The 26822-nt window shown below is 54.9% G+C and overlaps 1 protein-coding gene across 2 annotated transcripts in view; it reads left to right on the top strand.

The window, feature by feature from the left end:
* The window catches only part of ALOX5 (arachidonate 5-lipoxygenase), a 47379-nt gene extending 27506 nt beyond the window's left edge, over positions 1-19873 (top strand). The window contains exons 5-14 of one of the 2 annotated variants that reach the window (XM_027962219.3): positions 3451-3557; positions 5493-5665; positions 9668-9814; positions 13867-14070; positions 14797-14883; positions 16441-16619; positions 16921-17042; positions 17409-17509; positions 17830-18000; positions 19101-19873. In XM_027962219.3, coding sequence (XP_027818020.1) covers positions 3451-3557; positions 5493-5665; positions 9668-9814; positions 13867-14070; positions 14797-14883; positions 16441-16619; positions 16921-17042; positions 17409-17509; positions 17830-18000; positions 19101-19280 — 1471 coding nt within the window. In that variant the 3' untranslated portion in view covers positions 19281-19873. The remainder of the gene's footprint in view (positions 1-3450; positions 3558-5492; positions 5666-9667; positions 9815-13866; positions 14071-14796; positions 14884-16440; positions 16620-16920; positions 17043-17408; positions 17510-17829; positions 18001-19100) is intronic. The other variant, XM_015104505.4, reaches the window with a different exon arrangement.
* The last annotated feature ends 6949 nt before the right edge of the window (positions 19874-26822 follow it).

Below are 26822 nucleotides of genomic sequence, written 5' to 3'. Positions count from 1 at the left end.
CATTAGCTGTCCTTGCTGTCACCTGGCTGTGTGACCTCAGACGAGCCAGGTGCCCTCTCTGGCCATGGGTTCTGTTTTGTGTATAACACATCTTTAAAGTCCCTAATATCCAGTTGTCTGTGAGTATGTAGCAATATTTTGCCTCCAGATGACTTGCAAATGATTTTCCTCCTAACTCCTCTTCTTCCTGGGTCTCTGGCTTCCTTGGGGTAGTCCTACCACACCCCATCCTGTGTTTGGTGCCAGCCTTTTGTTTTAAGGTCAAAGAGACCAGCTAGGGAGACCCGGGACCCATGTGGGGCTGTGACACACTCCCAATCCCCCACAAGGTGCCCTGGGGTCCGAGACCTCTTTCCAGGGCAATGTGTGGTGCTGGGCCATCCTCCAGGCAGGGAGAATTGTACAGGCCTGGGAAGGCCTCTCCACACCCAGACACCAGAGATCATTAGAGGTTTGGTCCTCCACCTTGACAAGGATTCCTGTCCCAGGAAGCTCAGCTAACAAAGGAGGTTGGAGGAGGAGGGCTGGGGGCTGGGTGAGGAAGGAGGGACATGGCTGGTAGAAGCTTAGCTGGGGGCATTCCTGGAGGCCTGCCTGGCGGTGGTGAGGCTGCAACAAGCATGTGAGTACAGCAAGGACGTGGGTAAAAGCTCCCCCTCCCCCATGAAGGGCTGGGATCAAATTGCTGGTGACAATAGAATGACACCAGGGTTCTTCTGAGGTGCTGAGCACCTACTGTGTGCAGCCACCACAGCCCAGGCTGTGCTCCAGCGCATTCCAGGCCTCACAGTGTATCAGCCATCCAGGCCTCACAGCGTATCAGCCATCCAGGCCTCACAGTGTATCAGCCATCTGTAGGCAGCTGATTCCTCTAACTCGCTGAGGTCATTGGCCTTGTGGCCCCAGAACCTGCCCTCAAGCAGAGTGGGCTCCCAGGCCTCCAGGTGTCCAGGACCAACAAGAGCAGCATTTGCTAAACCACAGCAGGACCTGGACAGGAGTCTTCAGGAAGGGGCGTCCTTTTCTGCATCAAGTGCCTTTCCTGGGACCAGCAGAGCCGGGAGGGGCCCCAGGGTCTGCTGAGTGTCTGCTGAGTCCCCATCTTTGGTCGCTGAGAATTGCTGCCCTTCTGCATGCTCACGGGTGTCCCCTCCCCCACCCGCCCCCCACCACGATGCTGTTCAGAGCCCTCTGTGCCCGTCAGCCAGGTTCACTCCAGACAAAACACCCAAACCTCAGTCCTTTGAAGGCGCAAGGAGGCTGCAGGATTCCCAGACCTTCGCGGACATTCTCAGTTCCCGCCAGCCCCCTGCCCCAGGAGTAAATGCAAGGAGGGTGCTGGGACCTCTCCGTAAGGGCTGCTTTCTGGGGGAGGCGCCCTTGGGGAAGATGGGTGGGCAGGACAGGCAGCCCACTGGGGGAGCACCGCCAAGGTCCCCCACCCCAGGCCCTGACTATGCCCAACCGAGCCATGACTGCGCCCTGAGCCCACTGTTGCCCGGAGCCCAGCCCCAGCGGAGCAGCGCAGACCCACCTCGCCCTCTGGCGCATGGGCAGCAGGCAGGTTTTCACGCGAGTGTGTTTGCACCGAAGCTGCCATCAGCGGCGTGGCAGTAGCATCGCAGGCCTGTGGGGAAAGGGAAGCTTCACGAGATCAGAGGAGAAGTGGGGTTCGCCAGGCAAAGCCCTCCAGGTACATTCGTCCCATATGCTCAGGAGGAGGAGAAAGAGGGGCACACGGCATCCCAAATGGGAGACCATGCATGCCGACACCACCAAGTTAGGATAAAAGAGGCAGAGCCGGTGGGGAGGCCTGGACCCTGGAAGGCTGGGCGGCAGGAAGAAGCAGGGGGGGCTCGTCATTCTCAGCTGTGAGCGCCAGAGGCCGCCACCGTGAGTGCTGGCCAGAGTTCCCACAGCTCCGTCCTGCACCTTGCCTAGGTTACGTAGGAAAGCCTGGGATACCCCTTCCTGCCTTCTCCAGCTTTCCCAGACCCATCCCACTCCTGCCTCCTCCAGGAAGCCCCCCGGGTTGCTCAGGCCTCTCAGATCTCTCACCTTGTTGCCGGCAGCCTGCCTTTTGAATTTAGTAAGTTCCTACCCTGGGTTGCTTTGCTTTACTGTGTAATGAATGTTTGGAAGCTGTGTCCTCCTCAGCACCAGGCAAAGAGCCGGAGTTAGGCAGACAGTAAAGGATGGCTAAACTCCACTGAACTGCTCATCCTCCCAAATCCAGGAGACCCGGGAGAGCAGCTGCAGCGGGAACAGCGGTGCTCTGTCCCTGCAAGCTTGCCTTAACCGGGCGAAGCAGCGAGTCTGCTGACTGAATGCGGCATGAGCGCTGTAGGCTGTTGTTGAGGGCAGGCCACTGGGCTCTTTCTCAAGGGAGTGCGGAGGACGCCCATGGGCGTGGGTGCCACGCTCGTCCCGCTCTCCACAAGGCCAATGAGCTGCCCCTCGGAGCTGCCCCGGGTTCAAGGCTCCTAGAGGCCGCATGAGACCCGGGTGCAAAGGGACTGGCAGAGGAGGCGGGCCAGGGCGTGTGCGAGGGGAGAGAGCGTGTGCGGGGAGGCGGGCCAGGGCGTGTGCAGGGAGGCGGGCCAGGGCATGTGCAGGGGAGAGAGCGTGTGCGGGGAGGCGGGCCAGGGCGTGTGCAGGGAGGCGGGCCAGGGCGTGTGCAGGGGAGAGAGCGTGTGCGGGGAGGCGGGCCAGGCCGTGTGCAGGGAGGCGGGCCAGGCCTGTGCAGGGAGGCGGGCCAGGCCGTGTGCAGGGAGGCGGGCCAGGCCTGTGCAGGGAGGCGGGCCAGGGCGTGTGCAGGGAGGCGGGCCAGGGCATGTGCAGGGGAGAGAGCGTGTGCAGGGAGGCGGGCCAGGCCGTGTGCAGGGAGGCGGGCCAGGCCGTGTGCAGGGGAGAGAGCGTGTGCGGGGAGGCGGGCCAGGCCGTGTGCAGGGAGGCGGGCCAGGCCTGTGCAGGGAGGCGGGCCAGGGCGTGTGCAGGGAGGCGGGCCAGGCCTGTGCAGGGAGGCGGGCCAGGGCGTGTGCAGGGAGGCGGGCCAGGGCATGTGCAGGGGAGAGAGCGTGTGCAGGGAGGCGGGCCAGGCCGTGTGCAGGGAGGCGGGCCAGGGCGTGTGCAGGGAAGCGGGCCAGGGTGTGTACAGGGGCGGCGAGGCAGGGCGTGTGCAGGGAGGCAGGCCAGGCCGTGTGCAGGGGAGAGAGCGTGTGCGGGGAGGCGGGCCAGGCCGTGTGCAGGGAGGCGGGCCAGGCCTGTGCAGGGAGGCGGGCCAGGGCGTGTGCAGGGAGGCGGGCCAGGCCGTGTGCAGGGGAGAGAGCGTGTGCGGGGAGGCGGGCCAGGGCGTGTGCAGGGAGGCGGGCCAGGCCGTGTGCAGGGGAGAGGGCGTGTGTGGGGAGGCGGGCCAGGCCGTGTGCAGCCGCCGCGTGTCTCGCTCTGCAGGATGGAGAACCTGTTCATCAACCGCTTCATGCACATGTTCCAGTCGTCCTGGAACGACTTCGCCGACTTTGAGAAAATCTTTGTCAGGATCAGCAACACTATTTCCGGTGAGTGTGTTTTGGGGCACTCTCGTGGTGCTGGGTGAGCCTCGCCTGGGCATGGGAAAGGGCTGACCCCCCTGCTCCAGTCCGGGCCCTCCCTGTCCCCGAGGCTGGCACCGCCTGCACCCACACAGCGCCCTCTCCTGGGGACCACTGCCCTGGCCAGAGGTTTCTACTCCTTGGATGTTCAAGGCTGAACGTCCTCAACCTCATTCCACCATCAAAAGTGTTGAGAATATCAGAATTTTTTCTTTACATAAATCAATCATTTTTTATGCTTCTTAACAAACAAAAAAAATAGGCAGGAGTTAGAGTGGTTTTTTAAGCATTTACATGAAAGCAACAATGGGCTCCTTTGGACTAGGATGTGTTTGGTAGAGCAGTAGCGTCGTATACCTGCCAGGGATGGCATGGGTTGGACCATGGAGCAACGGAAAAGTCAGGAGACAGTAAGGAAGCAAGCACAGGGAACCGCTGCCCTCACCGACCCCTCCCCAGGCGGTCCCCCTGCTCCCCTCCTTCTCCTGCGTCCTGGGCCCCCCTCCTTCCTGGGCACAGGACCTGGGTTCTTTTTCTTTCTGTAGGTACAGTGTTGCACCCCAGGTCTCTAGAACCTATTCATCTTGCTTGACTGAAACTTCATGCTCGTGGATTACTAACTCCCCCACTCCCTCCTGACCACCACCATGATATGCTGCTTTTTGTATAGATGTTTTCAAGGTTTTTTTTTGATGTGGACCATTTAAAAAGTCTTTATTGAATATTTTGAAATATTGTTTCTGTTTTATGTTTTGGTTATTTGGCCATAAGGCATATGGGACTCTTAGCTCCCCAACCAGGGATTGAACTCACCCCCCACACTGGAAGGCAAAGTTTTAACCCCTGGACTGCCAGGGAAGTCCCTATGCTGCTCTTTGATTCTATGAGTGTGACTAATTTCGACTTTTCCTGTAAGTAGACTCATGCGGTATTTGTCCTTCGGTGGTGCTTTTCCCATTGAGCGCAGTGTCCTCCAGGCTCATCTGTGCTGTGACACATTGCACGGATGCTTCTTTTTCAAGGCTGACGGTATTCCGTTCGATGCATACACCACGTTTCCTTCATCCCTCGGTAGAGGAGCGTTTACATGGTTTCCACATATTGGCTGTTAGATTGTGCTGCACTGAACACGGGGATGCAGATCTCTCTTCAAGACCCTGGTTTCAGTTCTTTGGGATGAATACCCAGAACTGGGATTGCTGGGTCACGTGGTCGTTCTATTTTGAACTCTTTGAGGAAGCTCCACACTGTTCATCATGAAAGCTGTGCATCCTGCCTTCCCACCAGCTATGCACAAGGGGTCCAGCTTCTCCACAGCCTCACCAATACTTGCCTTTAAAAAATAATAATAACAGTGTCCTGGCAGGTGTGAGCTGGTGTCTCGTGGCGGTTTTGATTTGAATTTTGCTGATGATTAGTGATGTCATGGCGGTTTTGATTTGAATTTTGCTGATGATTAGTGATGTTGAGCATTTTGTCATATGCCTGCTGGCTATCTCTGCCTTTTTCAGAGAAATGTCTGTTCACATCCCTTGCCCCCTTTTTAATCGGGTTATTGAGCCGTAGGAATTCCTCATATATTTGAAGAGTAGCCCCCATCGGATACATGGTTTGCAAACATTTTCTCCTGTTCTGTAGGTTGACTTTCCACTCTGTGGTTTCCTTTGCTGTGCAGAAGCTTTTTAATTAGATACAGTCCCATCTGTCTATTTTGGTTGCTTCTGAGCCACTGAAGGCTAGCTCCGGGAGGATGGGGTGGTGCCCTGGCCTGAGTGGTCAAGCAGTTTGGCACGGTGGGCTGTCCAGTGAACGCCTGCAAGAGCACCAGCAGGGACCCTGGCCCTCGGTCCGCATCAGGACGACCTCAGCCTGGCTCAGGCTGAGCAGCAGTTCTCTCCGCAGAGCGGGTCATGAATCACTGGCAGGAAGACCTCATGTTTGGCTACCAGTTCCTGAACGGCTGCAACCCTGTGATGATCCAGCGCTGTCTGAAGCTGCCAGACAATCTGCCGGTGACCACAGAGATGGTGGAGTGCAGCCTGGAGCGGCAGCTCACCCTGGAGCAGGAGGTCGAGGTAGGACCTGGTCTCAAGGTAGGACCTGGTCGGCTGGGGACAGTGGCCCGGGCCAGAGGCAGCTCGGATGGCCGGGTCACACTCAGTCAGGCAGAAACCACTTCCTGCTGGCCCGTGCTTGCTGGCCTCCGGGCCACTATCTCCAGGCTCTGGTTGGTGGTCAGATTGGCTGCCTCCGGTGAAGTGGCCTCTTCCTTTTCCTGAGCATTTATGAAAATGGTCTTGTCCAACACAGGTGAGGAAATTGAGAGTAACGTCTCTCCACGATGCTCAGGTCTGAGAGCATAAGCTCAATGTTTTCAGTATCAATATCGTAATTAAAAGAGCTCCCTCTAACAAAGGGCCTGTTATGGGTCAAGTATTGTGAGAGATGCTTTACACGCAGAACCATCCGTTGTTACCCACATTGCAAAGGTAAAGAAACTGGAGAAAAAGCTAATCTTACATCAGGACAAAACCAAACCAAAGCAACAGGAGAAACCTGCTGGGCGTCTGTGTTTTTAATTAGGCGTGTTGGTCCGCTCCTGTCCTCGCCCCCTTCCCACCCCCCTTCTTGGCCTTCATCTGCCCGATCAGCTCTCTGCACTTCCAAGACTCGTCCCGTCTTGAAACAGAAAGGGTTCAAACCTCCCCTCTGGTGGGACTTGGTGTCAGCCACCTCCATGCCGGCAGCGTGAGGCTCTGGGAATGGCCCTTCGTCTCTCATCAGCTGGCCCCTTCCCACTAGAGCCAGGACGAGCAGGCCTCCTGCCAGCCACCCCTCAGGCGCCTGGGGCTTTCTGCTGCTGCTAGGCACCCCATGTTGCTTGCTTGGCTCACCTTAGGAGCCTGGCAAGAGAGGGGTGCCATTTGAAGATAGACCTCCTAGCCCTCACACCCTGCCCACCTGACTCCAGAGGGCCGCCTGCCCAGGTAAGGTCCCCAGGCAGGGCTCCTGCCTAGTCACATGGCCAGGTGACAGCACGTGCCTCCCCACAGATAGGCACACACAGCAGGGCTTCTCTCTAGACCCAGTTGCTGGACCTGGTGACACTGCTTCAGTGATACTGATTTCAAGCTTCAAGTCAGAGGAGCACTGAACCCTGAGGGTCAGAGAATCCTAGAACTGGAAGGGGCTGAGAGCCAGCCACGCACCCAGCGCCCCAGCAGGGGGTCAGCTGCCACTCAGGACTCCTTGCCCCCACAGCGGCCACCTTTGCTGTGAGTACTGGTCTTGGTGCTCAGCTGTGGTTTCAAGGGTGAAGCAGTAATCCAATAGCCACCATTGACTGGGTCCTTAGACATGCACCACCCGTCTCTTGCCCATACGCGGCTCCATCCCCGTCTCTTAAACATACACGGCTCCATCCCCGTCTCTCGCGCGTACTTGGCTCCCTCCCCTAAGATGTAGTTCTCAATCCCCACAATCTTTTCTGCTCCCTCTCTTTGGCAGCATCTTATGAGCTACAGAGATCATAGATTTGTGGCCAACTAAAACTCCAAAGTTGTTTTTTTCTTCTCTACCTATGCAATTATTTTTTTCCAATATGAATAGGTAAATTCTACCCCTATTGTTATTTTTGAGTCATTGTCACAACTCTTTAAGAGTTTTAGTTCTTATACTTTATATTAGGATTCTGTGGTTTCAAGTTAAAACCAGTTTAATCTAAGAAATGCCTTGGCTGGGGAAACAGCATGAAGCAGACTGGACTAGCTGGGTCTAAGATTCAGATAACCCATCAGCATCATTTCTCCAGTTATCAGTTTTCTGCTGCTGTTGAGAATTTTTTTCCTGAGGGTGTCCTTAAGTGGAGGTAAATATGACCGCTAAGAGCTTCCGACTTACCTTCCATCATTTTAGCAAACACTGCTGAAGCCCAGAAAAAAGTCCCTATTTCCCAACACTTTGAGCAAATGTCATGGGTCCAGTTTGAGTTGTGAGGCAATCCCCTGAGCCAGTCGCTACAGCAGGGAGAGTGGAGAATGCTGACCAAAAGGAGAGGACAGGAGCACCAGACCAGCAAGAGCGCCCGAATCTTCTACAGAACCTGTGATATCAGAACTGAGAGAGACAGCTGACTCCTCACTTTCCAGAAGGATGAAATCACAGCCCAGAGAGAGGAGGTGGCCTGGAATGAGAGAAATGCCCCATGCTGCTGCTGCTGCTGCTAAGTCGCTTCAGTCGTGTCCGACTCTGTGCGACCCCATAGACGGCAGCCACCAGGCGCCCCCATCCCTGGGACTCTCCAGGCAAGAACACTGGAGTGGGTTGCCATTTCCTTCTCCAGTGCATGAAAGTGAAAAGTGAAAGTGAAGTCACTAAGTCGTGTCCAACTCTCAGCGACCCCATGGACTGCAGCCCACCAGGCTCCTCCATCCATGGGATTCCCCAGGCAAGAGTACTGGAGTGGGGTGCCATTGCCTTATCCCAGGCCTCCTGGTTCCCAGGGTTTCCCTTTAGCCTGTCATTCATCAAGTTAAATAACTTGGTCTGCTGAAGAGTTGACTGGCAGACATTCCTTCCACACAGTGGTCACCGACGGCCACTCTGCTCTGGAAGTCCATTTGTCCAGCCCATCTCAGAAGCCCAACCAGGCCCATGACCTCCGCCCCCCACCCCCAGGCCTGGGTGTCTCCAATTTCCGGCCAAGGTGTCCTGCCTGAGGGGCCATCACACACTCTGCTGGAGGCAGCCTGTCCCCACTTCCCTCTGCCCTGACTGGCCAAGGGCAACATTACCTCTTTCCCCCTCCCTGGCCCCTTCCTGCCCCGAGTGCCACTCAGGCCAATGCTCAGAGCTCGTCACTGGTGTCAGACAGCCGCAGGGTCCTGCAGCTGGCGGTCCTGAAGCCTCTGAGCTGTGTTCACCCGGCGCCCTCTGCTGGCAGACTTAGGGACCTGCAGCTGACTTAGCACCTGTTGACAGGTCTCTCCCGCACGCGCCTTGACGGCCTTCCCCAGCCAGACGGCAGCCCCTGCCTCCATTTCTAGCTTAAAACACAAGAGGCTTTAGAAGAAGCACCACGTGTCCTCCACCCAGACTCTTCCAGCTCTGGCCCGAGCAGGCCCTGGCCCTGCAAAAAGAGCCCCCGAGACGCTCAGGTGAGGCTCCGTCTTGGTGGCCCAGACGGTAAAGAATCTGCAATGAAGGAGACCCCAGGTTCCATCCCTGGATCAGGAAAATTCCCTGGAGAAGGGAATGGCTACCTACTCCAGTATTCTTGCCTGGAGAATTCCATGGACAGAGGAGCCTGGAGGGCTGCAGTCCACGGGGTCGCAGAGTCGGACACGGCTGAGTGACTAACACACTCAGGGGACTCAAGTGTAACCTGGGATGGGCAACTTGCTACCTTCCCCACACGCATTTTTGTTTTAAAGTGTGATACCCACAGGAATCAAGAGTGGCCGCAAGCTCAATGATGGCTTGGTAGCACCAAGTTACCGTGCCATGCCAGAAGCTCACACCAGGACACAGAACACACACCACCCCTGCAGACCCCACCCCCACCCTTGTAGACCTCCTTACCCCTGAAGACCCTCCCTTGAAACCTCACGGTCCGCCAGCCCTGACGACCCCCTCCTGGCACGGCGGACACCCACTTTTGAGCCTCAGGACCCTGCTCCTGCCACCTTTCCAACTCTCCTCCCAGGGGCAACCTTTGTCCTGACTCTGACACTTGAGTTTGCCCAGCTTTGAACCCTTGTAAGTGGAATCCTGCAGCGTCACTCTTGGCATTTTTCTCTCATTCATTTCGTCTGAACTCTGTCTTCTTCCGTAACTGGCACTGTGGGTGGTCTTCCAGCATCTTTCAGGAGGGCCAGGCAGACTCTGCAGGCACAGCAAGGTGTACCATAGCCGATGGAGACTTCTGTCAGCCAGCCTTGGAGTCCCAGGACTCCAAGAACTCTAAGCTCTGAACTCCACTGTATCGACTGGACCTCCTATCCCTCCCACTTGGCCCAAGTCCTGGGTCCGTCTCAGACTGAACCTGATTGGGATGTATTTCTTCTTACCTCCTGCAGCAAGGGAACATCTTCATCGTGGACTTTAAACTGTTGGATGGCATCGATGCCAACAAAACAGACCCCTGCACTCTGCAGTTCCTGGCCGCGCCCATCTGCTTGCTGTACAAGAATCTGGCCAACAAGATTGTCCCCATTGCCATCCAGGTAGGCGGCCCGGCCCGGTTCTCATCCTGGGCAGCTCCATCCTCAGCAGCCAGGGCTCAGGGAGCATTTCCTGGGTGGATCCAACAGACCTCCAGGAGGGAAAGGCAGCAGTCCTGCCTGGAATCTCCTGCTTAAGGCTCTGCCAGGTGGACAGGACAGACAAGAACACAGGGCTTCCTGCCAGTCTGGGGAGGGCTGACCGTAGTGGGCAGAAAGGGCTCCAGTCTTCAGGATACCCTAGAGCACTTCCTGGCTCTGGGGAGGACCTGCCCGGCCGCCCCAGCATTCTGACCAGCCCTGAATCAAAACACCAGTAGGACACAGAAAACCCTGAAGACAGTGTCAGAAAACCACTAGGGATGATCAGTGAATTTAGCAAAGTTGCAGGAGACAAAACCAATACAGAGAGATCACTTGCATCTCTATATACTAACAATTAAAAATCAGAAAGAGCAATTAAGGAATCAATCCCATTCACCACTGCAACAAGAAGAATTAAATATCTAGGAACAAACTTATCGAAGGAGGCAAAAGAACTGTACACAGAAAATTATAAGACACTGATGAAAGAAATCAAAGATGACATAAACAGGTGGAGAGACACTCTACATTCCTGGGTAGGGAGAGTCAGTGTTGTGGAAATGGCTATACTGCCAGGTGCAATTACAGGTTTAACTCGATCCCTATCAAATTACCAGCGGCATTTTTCATAGAACTAGAACAAGAAACTCCACAGTTCACATGGAAACACAAAAGACCCCGAAGAGTCAAAGCGGTCCTGAGAAAGAAGAATGGAGCTGGAGCCATCTAGCCTCCTGACCTCAGGTTACACTACAGAGCTGCAGCCATCAAGGCAGTGAGGTGCTGGTGCAAAAGCGGGAATACAGACCGATGGAGCAAGACAGAAAGCCCAGAAATAAAGCGATGGACCTATGGGCACCTTATTTCTGACAAAGAAGCCAAGACTATACTATGGGGCAAAGACAGCCTCTTCAATGAATGGTGCTGGGAAAACTGGACAGCAACACGTAAAATAATGGAATTAGAACATTTCCTAACACCACACAAAAAGATAAACTCAAAATGGATTAAAGACGTAAACATAAGACCAGAAACTATAAACCTCTTAGAGGAAACCATAGGCAGAACACTCGATGACATAAACCAAAGCAAGATCCTCTGTGACCCACCTCCTAGAGAAATGGAAATAAAAACAAAAGTAAGCAAGTGGGACCTGATTAAACTTAAAAGCTTTTTCAGAGCGAAGGAAACTGTAAGAAAGGTGAAAAGACAACCCTCAGAACGGGAGGAAATAATAGCAAATGAAACAACTGACAAAGGATTAACTTCCAAAATATACAAGCAGCTCATACAACTCAATGCCAGAAAAACAAACAACCCAATCAAAAAGTGGGCAAAAGACCTAAACAGACATTACTTCAAAGAGGACATAAATATGGTTAACAAATACATGAAAAGATGCTCAACATCACTCATTATTAGAGAAATGCAAATCAAAACTACAATGAGATATCACCTCACACTGGTCAGAAGGGCCCTCATCAAAAAGTCTGCAAACAATAAATGCTGGAGAAGGTGTAGAGAAAAGGGAACGCTCTGGCACTGTTGGTGGGGATGTAAACTGATACAGCCACTATGGAAGTCAGCATGGAGATTCCTTAAAAAGCTGGGAATAAAACCACCATCAGCTCAGTTCAGTTCAGTTCAGTCGCTCAGTCGTGTCCGACTCTTTGCGACCCCATGAATCGCAGCACGCCAGGCCTCCCTGTCCATCACCAGCTCCCGGAGTTCACTCAGACTCATGTCCATCGAGTCTGTGATGCCATCCAGCCATCTCATCCTCGGTCATCCCCTTCTCCTCCTGCCCCCAATCCCTCCCAGCATCAGAGTCTTTTCCAATGAGTCAGCTCTTCGCATGAGGTGGCCAAAGTACTGGAGTTTCATGACCCAGCAATCCCACTCCTAGACATATACCCAGAGGAAACCCAAATTGAAAAAGACGCATGTACCCTGTTGTTCATTGTAGCACTGTTCAGAATAATTAGCCAGAACATGGAAGCAGCCTAGATGCTCACCTACAAACGGACAAAGCAGCTGTGGTCCAGACACGGTGGAATATTGCTCAGCCGTAAAAGGAAGGCATTTGAGTCCATTCTGATGAGGTGGATGAACCTAGAACCTATTCTACAGAGTGAAGTGAGTCAGAAAGAGAAAGATAAATACCGTATTCTAACACACATATACGAAATCTAGGGAAATGATTCTGAAGAATTTATTTGCAGGGCAGCAATGGAGAAACGGACATAGAGAATAGACTTATGTATATGGGGAGAGGGGTGGAGAGGGTGAGGTGTATGGAGAGAGTAACATGGAAACTTACATTACCATATGTAAAATAGATAGCCAACGGGAATTTGCCGTGTGGCTCAGGGAACTCAAACAGGGGCTCTGTATCAACCTAGAGGGTTAGGATGGGGAGGGAGATGGGAGGGAGCTTCAAAAGGGAGGGGATATATGTATACCTCTGGCCGATTCGTGCTGAAGTTTGACAGAAAACAGAAAAATTCTGTAAAGCAGTTATTTGTCAAAAAAAAAAAAAAACACACCAGTAGGGCCTGCGCAGGTGACGCTGCGAGATGAGCTCGAAGCTGCGGTTGCCGGGGAGGACCAGGGCGGTCAGGAGCCATGCCAGTCCTGGGATGCTCCCGGACTCTCGTCTCCGCCGAGGACGGTGGGGGAGGAGAGGCGCGCAGTTCGGGGGACGGACGGGCAGGGCCAGAGCTCCCTCTCTCCCCATCCCTGGCTGCCGGCGCTTTCTCAGGGTGCCACGGCTCTGCAGCACTGTGGGAGGTGTTACCCAAGCAGCAGGAAGCCACACCGAGGCCAGGACCAGGTGTGGGTCTGTGAAGGAGGGAGGCTCCACAGGGCCCCAAGGGCACGGCGACCAGCGCTCAGCAAACAGCACTTTCAGTCAGTCGTGAACCGGGCACTGGGTGCCTTGGGCATGATAGCAGCTGGTTTTGCCAGATGTTAACCGCATACCAAGGGTTTGCCCGCACAGTCCACAATCCCTTACTCCCAATTCTGAAATCTAAAACTCTTAGATTCTCAAAAAATTTGTAGCAGATTCATTGGCAGCAAAGCTTGCTCTGAACCAGTGTGCACGCATGCCCCATCGCTCAGTCATGTCTGAGCCTTCGCAACTCTGCAGACTAGCCCACCAGGCTCCTCTGTCCATGGGATTTTCCAAGCAAGAACACTGGAGTGGGTTGCCATTTCCTCCTCCAGGGGATCTTCCTGATAGAAGGGAATACTTAAGAGGCTTTCTCCCACTCAGTGTGAAAGGTGTATGTTTCATGCAGAAATATTAGCATGTTTGAGTATAAGTATTGTGTTGCCGATAAGGGAACCGAGGCACCAGGGCACACAGTCAGCGGCAGAACCGAGACTGGGGCCAGGTCATCTGGCTCCAGAGTTCGTGTCCCCCACGCTGTCCCCCACTCCCCACCAGTCTAATCAATCAAGGGCAAGAAGGGGATTCAGAAGCACCCAGACAGAGTCTGGGGAGCAGCAGCATTTAAGGGGGGAGCTGAGGAAGGAAAAATCAGGAGACCAGAAAGCAGCTGCAAGAAGTGGGTGGGACCGGGAGAGGGGAGGGATGGGGAGCGGGTGGGAGGCCCCTGCGCACAGCTCCGCACACCACAGCACTCACCCCGTGCTGCGTGGGCACCCTTTCACTCGCTTCCCCTGGTACCTGCCAGGCTGTAGACTCCGTGCCCTTGTTAACGCCAGTGAAGCTGCAGTTCGTAAAGGCTAAGCTGTCCGGGGTCCCACAGCTAGTGAATGACGCAGCCCGGAGGAGAAACTGTTACAAACCTGGGGCCTCTGCCCTCCTCCGCGAGCCTCTCGTGATTCAAAGTCTCTGTTGAAGAAATCTGGATTCTCCCGGCATTTCCTGAGAGGCCAGGCTCTCCTACAGTTGCAGCCTGGAGCAAAATATTGCAACGCCTTCTCTTTCTGCAACGCATCAGCTCAACCAGGTGCCGGGAGAAGAGAATCCCATTTTCCTCCCTTCGGATGCAAAGTATGACTGGCTGCTGGCCAAGATCTGGGTGCGCTCCAGCGACTTCCACGTCCACCAGACCATCACCCACCTTCTGCGCACACATCTGGTGTCTGAGGTGTTTGGCATCGCCATGTACCGCCAGCTGCCTGCCGTGCACCCCATCTTCAAGGTACAGCAAGCTCCTGCCTCACCGGGGGGAGAGGACAGAGGAAGGGAGGGGGGGCTCCGACGCCCCCGCAGGACTGTGGCCGGGAGAGGCTGGGAGGAGGGGAGGCAGCCCCAGGGAGAGAGCAGCTCAGAGCCTGCTGGGCCTGAGGACGTCGGGCGGGGGCCAGGCCTGGGCCCGCCCTGCCTCTGGCTAGCCTTGGGGTCGGGAGCAGAGTGTGAAGAGACAAATGAGCTCAGTGTTGCTCTGTCTGGTCCCAGCGGGCAGCCCCGCTGCCACTGCCCTTCTCTCTCCTGAATCCTGCGGACACTGTCTGCTGGACGGGCTGCAGGCTGAAATTACCTCCATTTCCCCACCTGTAACACCGAGATCAGATAGTACACCTGCCCCCCAGGATCGCTGCCAGGGTTGAAATAGTGGACACATTTGGAGAATTTCAGAGTGCCCAGCGCACAGTTACGCTCTACGTAAGCGCTGGCGATGGTGACTTTCGTCACGATCATTCTTGCTGAGCATCAGCGCGGCAGTCCCCAGGCTGCCATGCCAGCAGCTCGCGGCAGTGCAGGTCGACACGCCAGCTTCACTCCCTCTGTGACCCTTGGCATCGCTCCTCCACGGTGCACCGGGGTGGGGTGGGGCTGGGGGACCTGGGGACCCCGAGGAGGCGCAGACGGGGTCGGGAGCCCCTGCCCTGGCCACCTCTGAGGCCCGCCCCTGTCGCTGCGCCAGCTCCTGGTGGCACACGTGCGGTTCACCATCGCCATCAACACCAAGGCCCGGGAGCAGCTCATCTGTGAGTACGGCCTCTTTGACAAGGTGAGGGCCTCCTCCCACCCGCCCGGCCCCCACCCGACCTGAGGCCAGCCCCTAGGCACCACCGGGGTGGAGGCCTGGAAGGGTGGGAGGCTGGGTGCGCTCTGAGTGAAGCCCCCCATGTCCTCTGGCTGGCGCCCGCCCCTTCCATCCACCCTCTCTTCCTCCTCACCATGGTATCCTTGCCACCTCTTCCCATCCCTTCCCTCCCCTCCCCCTGGCATGTGGGTGTAAGTCCTGCCTGCCTGCCCCGTGGCCCAAACTAGGTTCCTGCATCTCCCCACCCACTCTGCCGCCCATCACTCCGAGCACAGCCTCCCACCCTTCCTCCCTGCCAGGCCATGGGTACGCCCAGCCCACTCTTCCCTTCAGTGGGGCCTTGGGTCCCCACCCACCCATCACCCCCTCTCAGGCAGTACCCCTTGCTGGGACCCCTCTGGAGGCTTACTGAGCCTGGACCCTCCCACAGCCTTACCTCCAACCTTGCTCCTTTCCCACCTCCAGTTAGTAAGTCAGCCAGACCATCCCAAGGGTCACCGTTTGGGCGGAAAATGACAAAACTTTTCTCAGGCCAGCTACAGCTGGAATGAGACTGTCATCTCACACACCTGGACATGTTCGGGGGCTTCAGCTCCTCGCTCCAAGTTCCTGTGGCCAACGCTGGCCCGTGGCCTCCACCTCAGCACCTGGTGCTAGGCCCGAAGCCCCCAGGCACCCCCTGCCCTCTAGGCTGCCTCATACATGGGGCCCGGGACTCAGTGTCCCCAGGGTACAAGCCCATTGGCTGGCACTCTGCCTCTCTCTGAACTGTGTGGGCCTCACTCTCCGAGACGGGCTCTGCAGACAGGCTTCCCCCAGTGGGAGGGGTACATCACAGCAAGCTCCAAGCTTCCGATCCCACACATGACGTCATCTCCCATGCAAACAGAAAGTACCGGGGAGCAGCTCTGTTGGTCCCGCTTGGGTCAAACGCCCACCGTGGACCAGGGTCTGGCCCCGGCCCCCAAGTTCTCCTCGGAAGATTCTGTGCCCTGAGCACTCAGCCACGTGTATGCCTGCCTGCAAGCACGCGCACCGGCATCTCTGCAGCTGGGATGATGCCAGCAGCCCTCACTAGGCACACAAGAGGCCCTCAGCAGAGTGGTGTGTGTCCTGGGGTCCAGTGTATGCCCCTGCCTTATGCTCAAAGATCAGGTCTCTGAGAGCAATGCTCGGCCCTGGGCAGCCTGTGTTCAGAACGAGGGCAGGCCTGGTCCGGGGGCTGCTCTGGCCTGGATTCCACTCTGCCTGTCGTACCTCACTGTACCGGGTGGCGGGCTCACCCCTCCCTCCTGCATCTCAGCCCCTCATATTCGGGTCAGGACGAGGCTCCTCCCCATAACCTCCTCCTGGGGCTGCCCTGGGCAGGCTCCGCGTTAAATGCCCTCCCACTCCACCTCACTGGACGTGGGTTTGCTCTGGTGGGCCCGGACATCTCCCTGCCCTTCAGTTTCTCGAGCTGAGCTTTGGCACTGGAGGAACTGGCCTTGCCTCACAGCACTTCCTCCCCTCCTGCTCAAGGCCAACGCCACCGGGGGCGGCGGGCATGTGCAGATGGTGCAGAAGGCCATGCAGGACCTGACCTACACTTCCCTGTGCTTCCCTGAGGCCATCAAGGCCCGGGGCATGGACAACGCGGAAGACGTCCCCTACTACTTCTACCGGGACGACGGGCTTCTGGTGTGGGAGGCCATCAAGACGTGAGCTCCGGGGCTGGGGGGTCAGCTCTGGCAGCGGGAGCTGAGGGGCTGCAGGAGGAGTGGGCGGGGCTCTGGCGGTCATGACGGGATGCTGGACCGCTGACTCAGTGGGTGGAGGCCTGGCTCCATTGTTAGGGCAACGATGGGGAACAGGGCTGTGCCAGACTGGACGGGGGTGGGGGAGAGTGTGACCTGAGTCCAGACATCACAAAAGTGACGGGGTCACGGATAGGGCAAGGGGCCAGTTCTGCAGACCCTGGCTGGTCACCCGCTCTTGGTTGGGCCTCTCCTCCGGAGCCAGGTTCGTGGCCGAGGTGGTGGACATCTACTACGAGGGTGACCAGGTGGTGGAGGACGACCAGGAGCTGCAGGACTTCGTGAAGGACGTTTATATGTACGGCATGCGGGGCAAGAAGGCCTCAGGTGGGGCCTGCTCTCCACCCCGCGGCCTCGCCTCTCTCTCCCCTGCACCACTGAATGGCTCTAGGTGATACTGGCCGTTGGCCTCCATCTTAGCAGCTGGTGCTGAGCCCACAGCTCCCAGGGGACCCCTGCCCTTCAGTGTGCACCATGGGGATATCTCAGGGGCTTTCCAGAGCCAGGAGAGGAGGAAAAGCAACCGGAGCCCTGGCCAAGCGGCCGTGCTCTTCCCGTGTGCCGTGCTCGTGCCCGGGCCCCCAGCACTGGGGTGTGGGCACCCAGCAACCTGTGCGGGTGGGAGCGGGTGTCTGCTGGCCGAGTGGCCCTCCCTGGGGTTGGGGCCTCAGCCAGCCCTGGGCTCTCCCTTAGGCTTCCCCAAGTCCATCAAGACCAAGGAGAAGCTGTGTGAGTACCTGACCGTGGTGATCTTTACGGCCTCAGCCCAGCATGCGGCGGTGAACTTCGGCCAGGTGGGCAAGGACAGGGCAAGCCTTCTGGGCAGGAGATGGCCAGGCCAACTCGGCTGCTTGAGGGCCCTGGGTGGGCCGCGCCACCTCCTCCACAGGAGCGGGGGTGGAGGGGCGGAGGGGCCAGGAGTCTGGTGTTCCCAGGGGCCAGTGGAGTTGGTGCTGGAGTTTGTGCTAAGCACTGGAGGCCAGTGTGAGGGAGGGGGCTTCCCTGGGCTCCCGGAGTTGGAGGAGGGGGCTCGGGGAGGCGGCCCGGGCGGCAGAGCTGGGTGAGGGCTGCACTGGCTGGGGGGCACCCAGCCGGGTCGGTGACTGTCCCGCAGTATGACTGGTGCTCCTGGATCCCCAACGCGCCCCCGACCATGCGGGCCCCGCCCCCAACGGCCAAGGGTGTGGCCACCATCGAGCAGATTGTGGACACGCTGCCCGACCGCGGCCGCTCCTGCTGGCATCTGGGCGCGGTGTGGGCACTGAGCCAGTTCCAGGACAATGAGGTGAGGCCGGCTCCAACCCTTCCTCAGCCCCAGGGCTTTATGGTCCAGGGCTCAGGCTGGACCCCTGCCAGCCAGGAGCCCTGACTCGCAAGGCCGGAGGGACCTGTGAGGTCCTCAGGCCAGAGCCTGGATGGAGCTCCGAGCGGGGCGGGGCAGGAGAGCAGGGGTCCCTGCTCCACCGTGCCGCTCCCCACGAGGGCACACCCTGCCCGCCCCCAGCTGGCAAAGCTCTTCCATGTGGGTTTCTCCCTGGCACCCACAGGTGAGGGCTGAGTTTCCTGGGTATCTTTTGAGACATACTCATACAACCTGTTGAACCTAATTCCAAAGGCCCCAAGACGGCTCTCAAACACCACCCCCTGGTGTTAGCTCAGTGCTGCTTAGAATGACTGGTCGGTTGGACTGGTCGAAGACCCACCAGCATTTGTTGGCAGTGTGTTGCTTTGGGACCTCTGTGTTGGTCCCTAACATCTTCACATATCAGCACATTTGTTCAACAAAACCAGTACTTGCCTCGTAGAGGAATTTCTTGGTCAAAGAATGTTGAGACTGAATGGCCCTCCACAAACTGAATCCAACATCCTATCAACAGTCAGTGCAGAACACTTCTCCTACCCTGCCCAGCCCTGGCTGTGAGACTTCAATTTCAACATTCTTGGATTTTGTTTCTAAAAGATACACCTAGTTTCAATTTGAAGACATTTGTGTGAACGTGCAAATGGGCACACCACCCCAGCAGAGCCTGGCTGTGGCCGACCTGGGCTGCAGAGGAAAGACTGGCCCCGTGCCCCCGACACCAGGCGGGAGTGCGCCTGGGGACTGGGCCACATGCCCACCACAGCTGGGACCACCCCAGCCTCCACATCTGCCTGAGCCACTACCAGGCCTATAGCCACCCTGCAGCAGGGCACTGATCTCTGAGGCCCCAACCCAAGCACATACTCGGGTGCTCTCAGCAGGTGGCAGGGGGTGGAGATGCGGGGAGCAGTGATGAGCCCAGGCCTTGACTCCCAAAGGCTGGGCTCTAGGGGCAGGATGCGTCCTGTTGGTCTACGTCACCTCATCACAGGTTAACCTGTCTCTATCTGTCTGGGTCTCAGCTGTTCCTGGGCATGTACCCAGAGGAACATTTCATCGAGAAGCCCGTAAAGGAGGCCATGGCCCGGTTCCGTAAGAACCTCGACTCCATCGTCAGCGTGATCGCCGAGCGCAACAAGAACAAGAAGCTGCCTTATTACTACTTGTCCCCAGACCGGATTCCCAATAGCGTGGCCATCTGAATAGCTGCCTGAGCCCGTCTCACTGCAGGACGCCCAGCTGCTCGAGGCTGGGCTCGGCCCCCAGACTGCAGCCTGCCTGGTTGGGCAGGCTCCTGGGGCTGCCAAGGGGTGGGCCTTCGGATTCCTGGGAAGTGGCCTGTGGGACCCAGGCTCCTGGCTTCAAACCAAACACTCCCCAGACTGGACCACAGTGTAGCTCAGCTCTGGAGCATTTTCCTGTTTGTGCCTGAATCTTCAGCAAATGCCATGCTTCGATCAGTGTGTGTGAAGACTGCAGGGACCTCTCCTAAACAGAACAGGACTGTGCCCCTTCCTGCCCTTAGGCCCAGCTCAGCGCTTCACGGTAGGCAGCCCAGAATCCTACACAGAACAGGACTGTGCCCCTTCCCGCCCTTAGGCCCAGCTCAGCGCTTCACGGCAGGCAGCCCAGAAGAGCGACACGACTGATGGATGTTCTTGCTGAGAAATGGGAAGGTGATCTGCTCTATTTATGCTTAGTCCAGTCTCTTGCATACTGTTCGTATCCAGGTAAATTCTTGTTGAATGAATTAAGAACTGGTTGTCATAAAAATAAAGGTGTTTGCTCAAAACAAGTCTCCAACATGCTATGTTCCAATCACCCCAAACAGCTAACATCCCCTCCCCACACAAAAAAGCCATAATCTTTGTGATCCCATCTAGGCAAAAGCTGCCCATGTTCCATTTGGAGACAAGGTTCTTTTCTCTCTTCTTTGCCCACAAAGTTCCTACGCTTCCTTCAGAACACACTTCCTTCAGGACACTTACTATGTCTGTAGGAGCCCCAGGACCAGGGCTCTCAGCTGACTAGATTTTATGGACCAGAAAAGTTTTGCAGGAAAAATTAGGAGGGACATCGTTACCAAGTTTTTGTTGCAATGAACCAACCAATCCACAAAATCACCCCCAGCAGAGGGAGGTTCAAGAGGGAGGGACAAACCATACCAATGGCTGATTCATGCTGATGTTTGGGAGAAACCAACACAGTTCTGTAAAGCAATCATCCTTCAATTAAAAAATGAATTAAAAGGTCACCCCCACCCAGAGCTGCCGTCTACTCTCATCTCTGTTCCGCAACAGGGATTTAACAACAGGAAAGCAGGAGAATGAGGGAAACAGACAACCACCTCCGCTGCCTTTTCCCGTCTACGCCCTGGTCCCCCACAGTGGTGCCAGGCAACACACTGAGGCCAGCTCCCCCCGGCCAAGACCCTGGCTTTGTGTGTCGAGTGAAAGGGTGGAAGCTGGACAAGGAAACCGAAGTGGAGCCCGGCTCGGCTCCCCGGACCACTGGACCTCCAGACACCTACTTCATGCAGAGGGGATCCTGAGAGGCCCCCGCAGAGCCTGGACTCTGCTTCTCTCATTTCGGCTCCCAGAAGCAGCTTGGCGAGGCAGGCCAGATGAGGCTTCTCTGACAGCTGAGGGGCCGAGGGAAGCTCTCAGCTCAGGACAGCAGGCTCATCCCTCCTTCCTGTACTCCTGAACTAACCTCAGCTCTTTCCAGAACCAGCAACAGAGATGCATAGCGGGACAATGGGTCGCTGGGGCACCTCTGAGGCTGGGAGAAGGGCAGGCCCTAGAAGAGGGCTGTCTGCATCCCTGGCACCAGGTGGGCTGTGCACCAACAGCTCCAGGGGCACCAGTCACACAGACCAAGGGTTGGCACGCTTTTTCTATAAAGGGGCGTGTGAATACCATGGGCGTTCCAGGACAAAGGATCTGACAGTGGACACAGCACGTCCACGAAGGGACAGGACTGTGTCTGTGTGTTTACCAAACAGGAGGCTGGTCAGCGAGCACCAGCGGCCATCCCCTGACCTGGAGGACCGGAGGCTCCCCTAGCAGTGTGCCTTAACCCATCATTCTGTTAGGGGAAGCACGCTGATTGAAACCATCCACCCTGGCCAGCCACCACAGTAACCATTTGCGTGAGTTGTTTTATGACAGGAGGTCCTAATAAGGAATACAGAACTAATAAGCCACCACCAACAGGAAGGGTTCCGGAAAGGTCTAAAGGAGACACTGCGTGTCCGTCCACTTCCCAGAATCCCTCTCGCTAGCACCCATCTTGGCTGAGGATGCGTGCACCACCAGGGAAGACTCTGAGTTAGAATGATTGGTCAGAGACCACCCGGAAACTAATCCCATCACCATAAAACCCAAGACTGCGAGCCATGCGGCAGAGCAGCTCTCCTGGGTCCCCTCACCCTCCTGCTCTCCACCCGGGTGCCCTTTCCCAGTAAACTCTCTTGCTTTGTCAGCACACGTGTCTCCTCGGACAATTCATTTCCGAGTGTTAGACAAGAGCCCAGTTTCGGGCCCTGGAAGGGGTCCGCCTTCCTGCAACAGTTCTGTGGCTCACATCGAAGGGCGAAGAGGCTTGGAGGTGGCGTTGTTTCAAAGCCTCACTGCAACAAGACTCATTCAGTGTCTCTTCAGCCAAACTCACTATAATGCATCGGGTCCCCAAAGAATCGAAGCCCCTCATGGGAAGCCCCCTCCTCACATTCTTACGGATTTCTCTTCCAGCTCCAGGCTCCCAACATTCCCTCCCACAAACAGTTGAGCGCAAGTGAGCCCAGGTGGGCGCTAGTCTCTGTCCCTCCTGCAAGAACACTCCTGAGCAGCTTCAGCTGTTCTGCGGCCATCCTCTCCTCTAGGAGCTTCCACAGCTGCGCTCAGTTCCCGGGGACCTGTTTTCCCAAGTCAGGCAAGGACACTAGCAAAGCACTGCCCTGCCTAGGTCCCCAGTCTCCTAGCAGCCCTCTGTGGTGCCCTGCACTTGTGGGCCAATTCTCCTGGCTCACCCACACAGCATGTTGGGGCAGCCTTGGCCTCCTTCCTTTCATCTCGTGAGCACAGCTGAAGCCAGGCGCCCACCCTCAGCACTCCCAGCTCCAGGAGCGGTTTGCAGTCCCAGGACTGGAGACCGACCACATGGGCCTTATTCTCACTGTTACCCCGCCAGTGAGAGGGGGACAGGCAGGAAGGCCAGGGGTCTCCAAGAGGAGGAAACAGGCTGCAGTGTCAGCCATTGCTCCCCTCTTAGGGGGCAGGAGGAAACTAGTGGTGTATTTTTCCCTTCTCTGTACAAATTTAAAAAGAGGTTTCTCTTAAAACTGTTGCCCTAACGACACCTGGCTCCACCGAACTTAACTTTTCTCAAACCTTGAGCTAAGATGCATTTTTCTCATGGAAATGTTTATCTTAAGCTGTGTTAACATACTACGCGTTTACCCCAGACTCTGCCTTCGAGTCGGTTCTGCCTGTAGGCTCAGAACTAACTTGACAAACCACTATGTTATACTCATACATTGCTCTCCTAATCTATCTTAACGAACCTGCTGCTGCTAAGTCGCTTCAGTCGTGTCCGACTCCGTGCGACCCCATAGACGGCAGCCCACCAGGCTCCCCCGTCCCTGGGATTCTCCAGGCAAGAAGAACACTGGAGTGGGGTGCCATCGCCTTCTCCGGTTAATGAAGCTATTTGTATGGAAATCTGCTTTTCCTCAGAGTCATGTCAATCGTTTTATGCCCTCCCCCCCGAACCATGACTCACCAGCTGCGTCGGACTGGGCAGAAGCGCTGCCAAGAGGAACTACCCCTCGCCCGAGGTCAGGGGAAGAGCTACACCACGTCCAAGAAGAGGGGGCTGCGGAGGGCCTAGAGGAGCTACTCCATGTCCAAGGTCAGGAGGGGTGGCTGTGAGGAGATACCCCTCGTCCAAGGTAAGGAGCATCGGCTGTGCTTTGCTGGAGCAGCTGTGAAGAGATACCTCACGTCCAAGGTAAGAGAAACCCAAGTAAGACAGTAGCTGTTGCGAGAGGGTATCAGAGGGCAGACACACTGAAACCATACTCACAGAAAACTAGTCAATCTAATCACACTAGGACCACAGCCTTGTCTAACTCAATGAAACTAAGCCATGCCCTGTGGGGCCACCCAAGACAGGAGGGTCACGGTGGAGAGGTCTGACAGAGCGTGGTCCACTGGAGAAGGGAATGGCAAGCCACTTCAGTATTCTTGCCTTGAGAACCCCATGAACAGTATGAAAAGGCAAAATGATAGGATACTGAAAGGGGAACTCCCCAGGTCAGCAGGTGCCCAATATGCTACTGGAGATCAGAGGAGAAATAACTCCAGAAAGAGTGAAGGGATGGAGCCAAAGCAAAAACAATACCCAGCTGTGGATGTGACTGGTGATAGAAGCAAGGTCCGATGCTGTAAAGAGTAACAGTGCATAGGAACCTGGAATGTCAGGTCCATGAATCAAGGCAAATTGGAAGTGGTCAAACAGGAGATGGCAAGAGTGAACGTCAACATTCTAGGAATCAGCGAACTAAAATGGACTGGAATGGGTGAATTTAACTCAGATGACCATTGTATTTAAACTACTGTGGGCAGAAATCCCTTAGAAGAAATGGAGTAGCCATCATGGTCAACAAAAGAGTCCGAAATGCAGTACTTGGATGCAATCTCAAAAACGACAGAATGATCTCTGTTCATTTCCAAGGCAAACCATTTGATATCACAGTAATCCAAGTCTATGCCCCAACCAGTAACACTGAAGAAGCTGAACGGTTCTATGAAGACCTACAAGACCTTTTAGAATTAACACCAAAAGAAGATGTCCTTTTCATTATAGGGGACTGGAATGCAAAAGTAGGAAGTCAAGAAACACCTGGAATAACAGGCAAATTTGGCCTTGGAGTGTGGAATGAAGCAGGGAAAAGGCTAATAGAGTTTTGCCAAGAGAACACACTGGTCATAGCAAACACCCTCTTCCAACAACACAAGAGAAGACTCTACACATGGACATCACCAGATGGTCAACACCGAAATCAGATTGATTATATTCTCTGCAGCCAAAGATGGAGAAGCTCTATACAGTCAGCAAAAACAAGACCAGGAGCTGACTGTGGCTCAGATCATGAACTCCTTATTGCCAACTTCAGACTTAAATTGAAGAAAGCAGGGAAAATCACTAGACCATTCAGGTATGACCTAAATCAAATCCCTTATGATTACACAGTGGAAGTGAGAAATAGATTTAAGGGACAAGATCTGATAGAGTGCCTGATGAACTGTGGATGGAGGTTCGTGACATTGTACAGGAGACAGGGATCAAGACCATCCCCATGGAAAAGAAATGCAAAAAAGCAAAATGGCTGTCTGGGGAGGCCTTACAAATAGCTGTGAAAGGAAGAGAAGGGAAAAGCAAAGGAGAAAAGGAAAGACAGAAGCATCTGAATGCAGAGTTCCAAAGAATAGCAAGGAGAGATAAGAAAGCTTTCCTCAGAAATCAATGCAAAGAAATAGAGGAAAAGAACAGAATGGGAAAGGCTAGAGATCTCTTCAAGAAAATTAGAGATACCAAGGGAATATTTCATGCAAAGATGGGCTCACCCTTGGACAGAAATGGTATGGACCTAACAGAAGCAGAAGATATTAAGAGGAGGTGGCAAGAATACACAGAACTGTACAAAAAAGATCTTCAGGACCCAGATAATCACAACAGTGTGATCACTCACCTAGAGCCAGACATTCTGGAATGTGAAGTCAAGGGGGCCTTAGAAAGAAAGCATCACTACGAACAAAGCTAGTGGAGGTGATGGAATTCCAGCTGAGCTATTTCAAATCCTAAAAGATGATGCTGTGAAAGTGCTGCACTCAATATGCCAGCAAATTTGGAAAACTCAGCAGTGGCCACAGGACTGGAAAAGGTCAGTTTTCATTCCAATCCCAAAGAAAGGCAATGCCAAAGAATGCTCAAACTACCGCACAATTGCACTCATCTCACACGCTAGTAAAATAATGCTCAAAATTCTCCAAGCCAGGCTTCAGCAATACGTGAACTGTGAACTTCCTGATGTTCAACCTGGATTTAGAAAAGGCAGAGGAACCAGAGATCAAATTGCCAACATCCGCTGGATTATCAAAAAAGCAAGAGAGTTCCAGAAAAACATCTATTTCTGCTTTATTGACTATGCCAAAGCCTTTGACAGTGTGGATCACAATAAACTGTGGAAAATTTTGAAAGAGATGGGAATACCAGACCACCTGACTTGCCTCAAGAAACCTGTATGCAGGTCAGGAAGCAACAGTTAGAACTGGACATGGAACAGACAGGTCCCAAACAGGAAAAGGAGTACGTCAAGGCTGTCACCCTGCTTATTTAACTTATATTGCAGAGTACATCATGAGAAACGCTGGGCTGGAAGAAACACAAGCTGGAATCAAGATTGCCAGGAGAAATATCAGTCACCTCAGATATGCTGATGACACCACCCTTATGGCAGAAAGTGAAGAGGAACTAAAAAGCCTCTTGATGAAAGTGAAAGAGGAGAGTGAAAAAGTTGGCTTCAAGCTCAACATGCCAGAAAACTATGGGATCTGGTCCCATCGCTTCATGGCAAATAGATGGGGAAACAGTGGAAACAGTGTCAGATTTTATTTTGGGGGGCTCCAAAATCACTGCAGATGGTGATTGCAGCCATGAAATTAAAAGACACTTACTCCTTGGAAGGAAAGTTATGACCAACCTAGACTGCATATTCAAAAGCAGAGACATTACTTTGCCAACAAAGGTCTGTCTAGACAAGGCTAATGTTTTTCTAGTGGTCATGTATGGATGTCAGAGTTGGACTGTGAAGAAGGCTGAGCACCGAAGAATTGATGGTGTTGGAGAAGACTCTTGAGAGTCCCTTGGACTGCAAGGAGATCCAACCGGTTCATTCTAAAGATCAGTCCTGGGATTTCTTTGGAAGGAATGATGCTAAAGCTGAAACTCCAGTACTTTGGCCACCTCATGTGAAGAGTTGACTCATTGGAAAAGACTGATGCTGAGAGGGATTGGGGGCAGGAGGAGAAGGGGACAACTGAGGATGAGACGGCTGGATGGCATCACTGACTCGATGGACGTGAGTCTGAGTGACCTTTGGGAGTTGGTGATGGACAGGGAGGCTTGGCGTGCTGCGATTCATGGGGTCGCAAAGATTTGGACACGACTGAGCACCTGAGCTGAACTGAGCTGATGACTCACCTGGTGCCTTCTCTGAGCTCTGAGACGTTTCCTTTCTCGAATTAGTAGACTGCTAGTGACTATATAACATCCATCTGAAGACTAGCAGGGGGCACTCTTTCTGCCCCTTCTGATGCCTATGTCAGCAGCTTTCTCTTTTATACTTTAACAAAACTTTACTACACAAAATGTCTGAGCGATCAAGCCTCATCTCTGGCCCTGGATTGAATTCTTCTCCTCCAGAGGCCAAGAATCCTGGCATCTTTTGTGGTTCAGCAACAACCTTTCACCAGGAGCCAGGAAGTACAGCTCGGCTCAGCTATCACCAGCAATCCTGCCAGCCCTGCCGCACTTCCTCACTCTGCTGGACGGCATCAGCCAACGATTTAACGGGACGAGGCTGGTTACGCCGTGGACCACTTCAAGGGTCATGGTGCCTTATGCACCCTGAACTCGAGTCTGGCTTTCCTCAGTGCAGTGAGCCCCAGTACAGTCCAGAT

This window comes from Ovis aries, chromosome 25 (assembly GCF_016772045.2).
Source record: "Ovis aries strain OAR_USU_Benz2616 breed Rambouillet chromosome 25, ARS-UI_Ramb_v3.0, whole genome shotgun sequence".
Lineage (NCBI taxonomy): Eukaryota > Metazoa > Chordata > Mammalia > Artiodactyla > Bovidae > Ovis > Ovis aries.
This window is presented reverse-complemented; position numbering and strand designations above follow the sequence as displayed.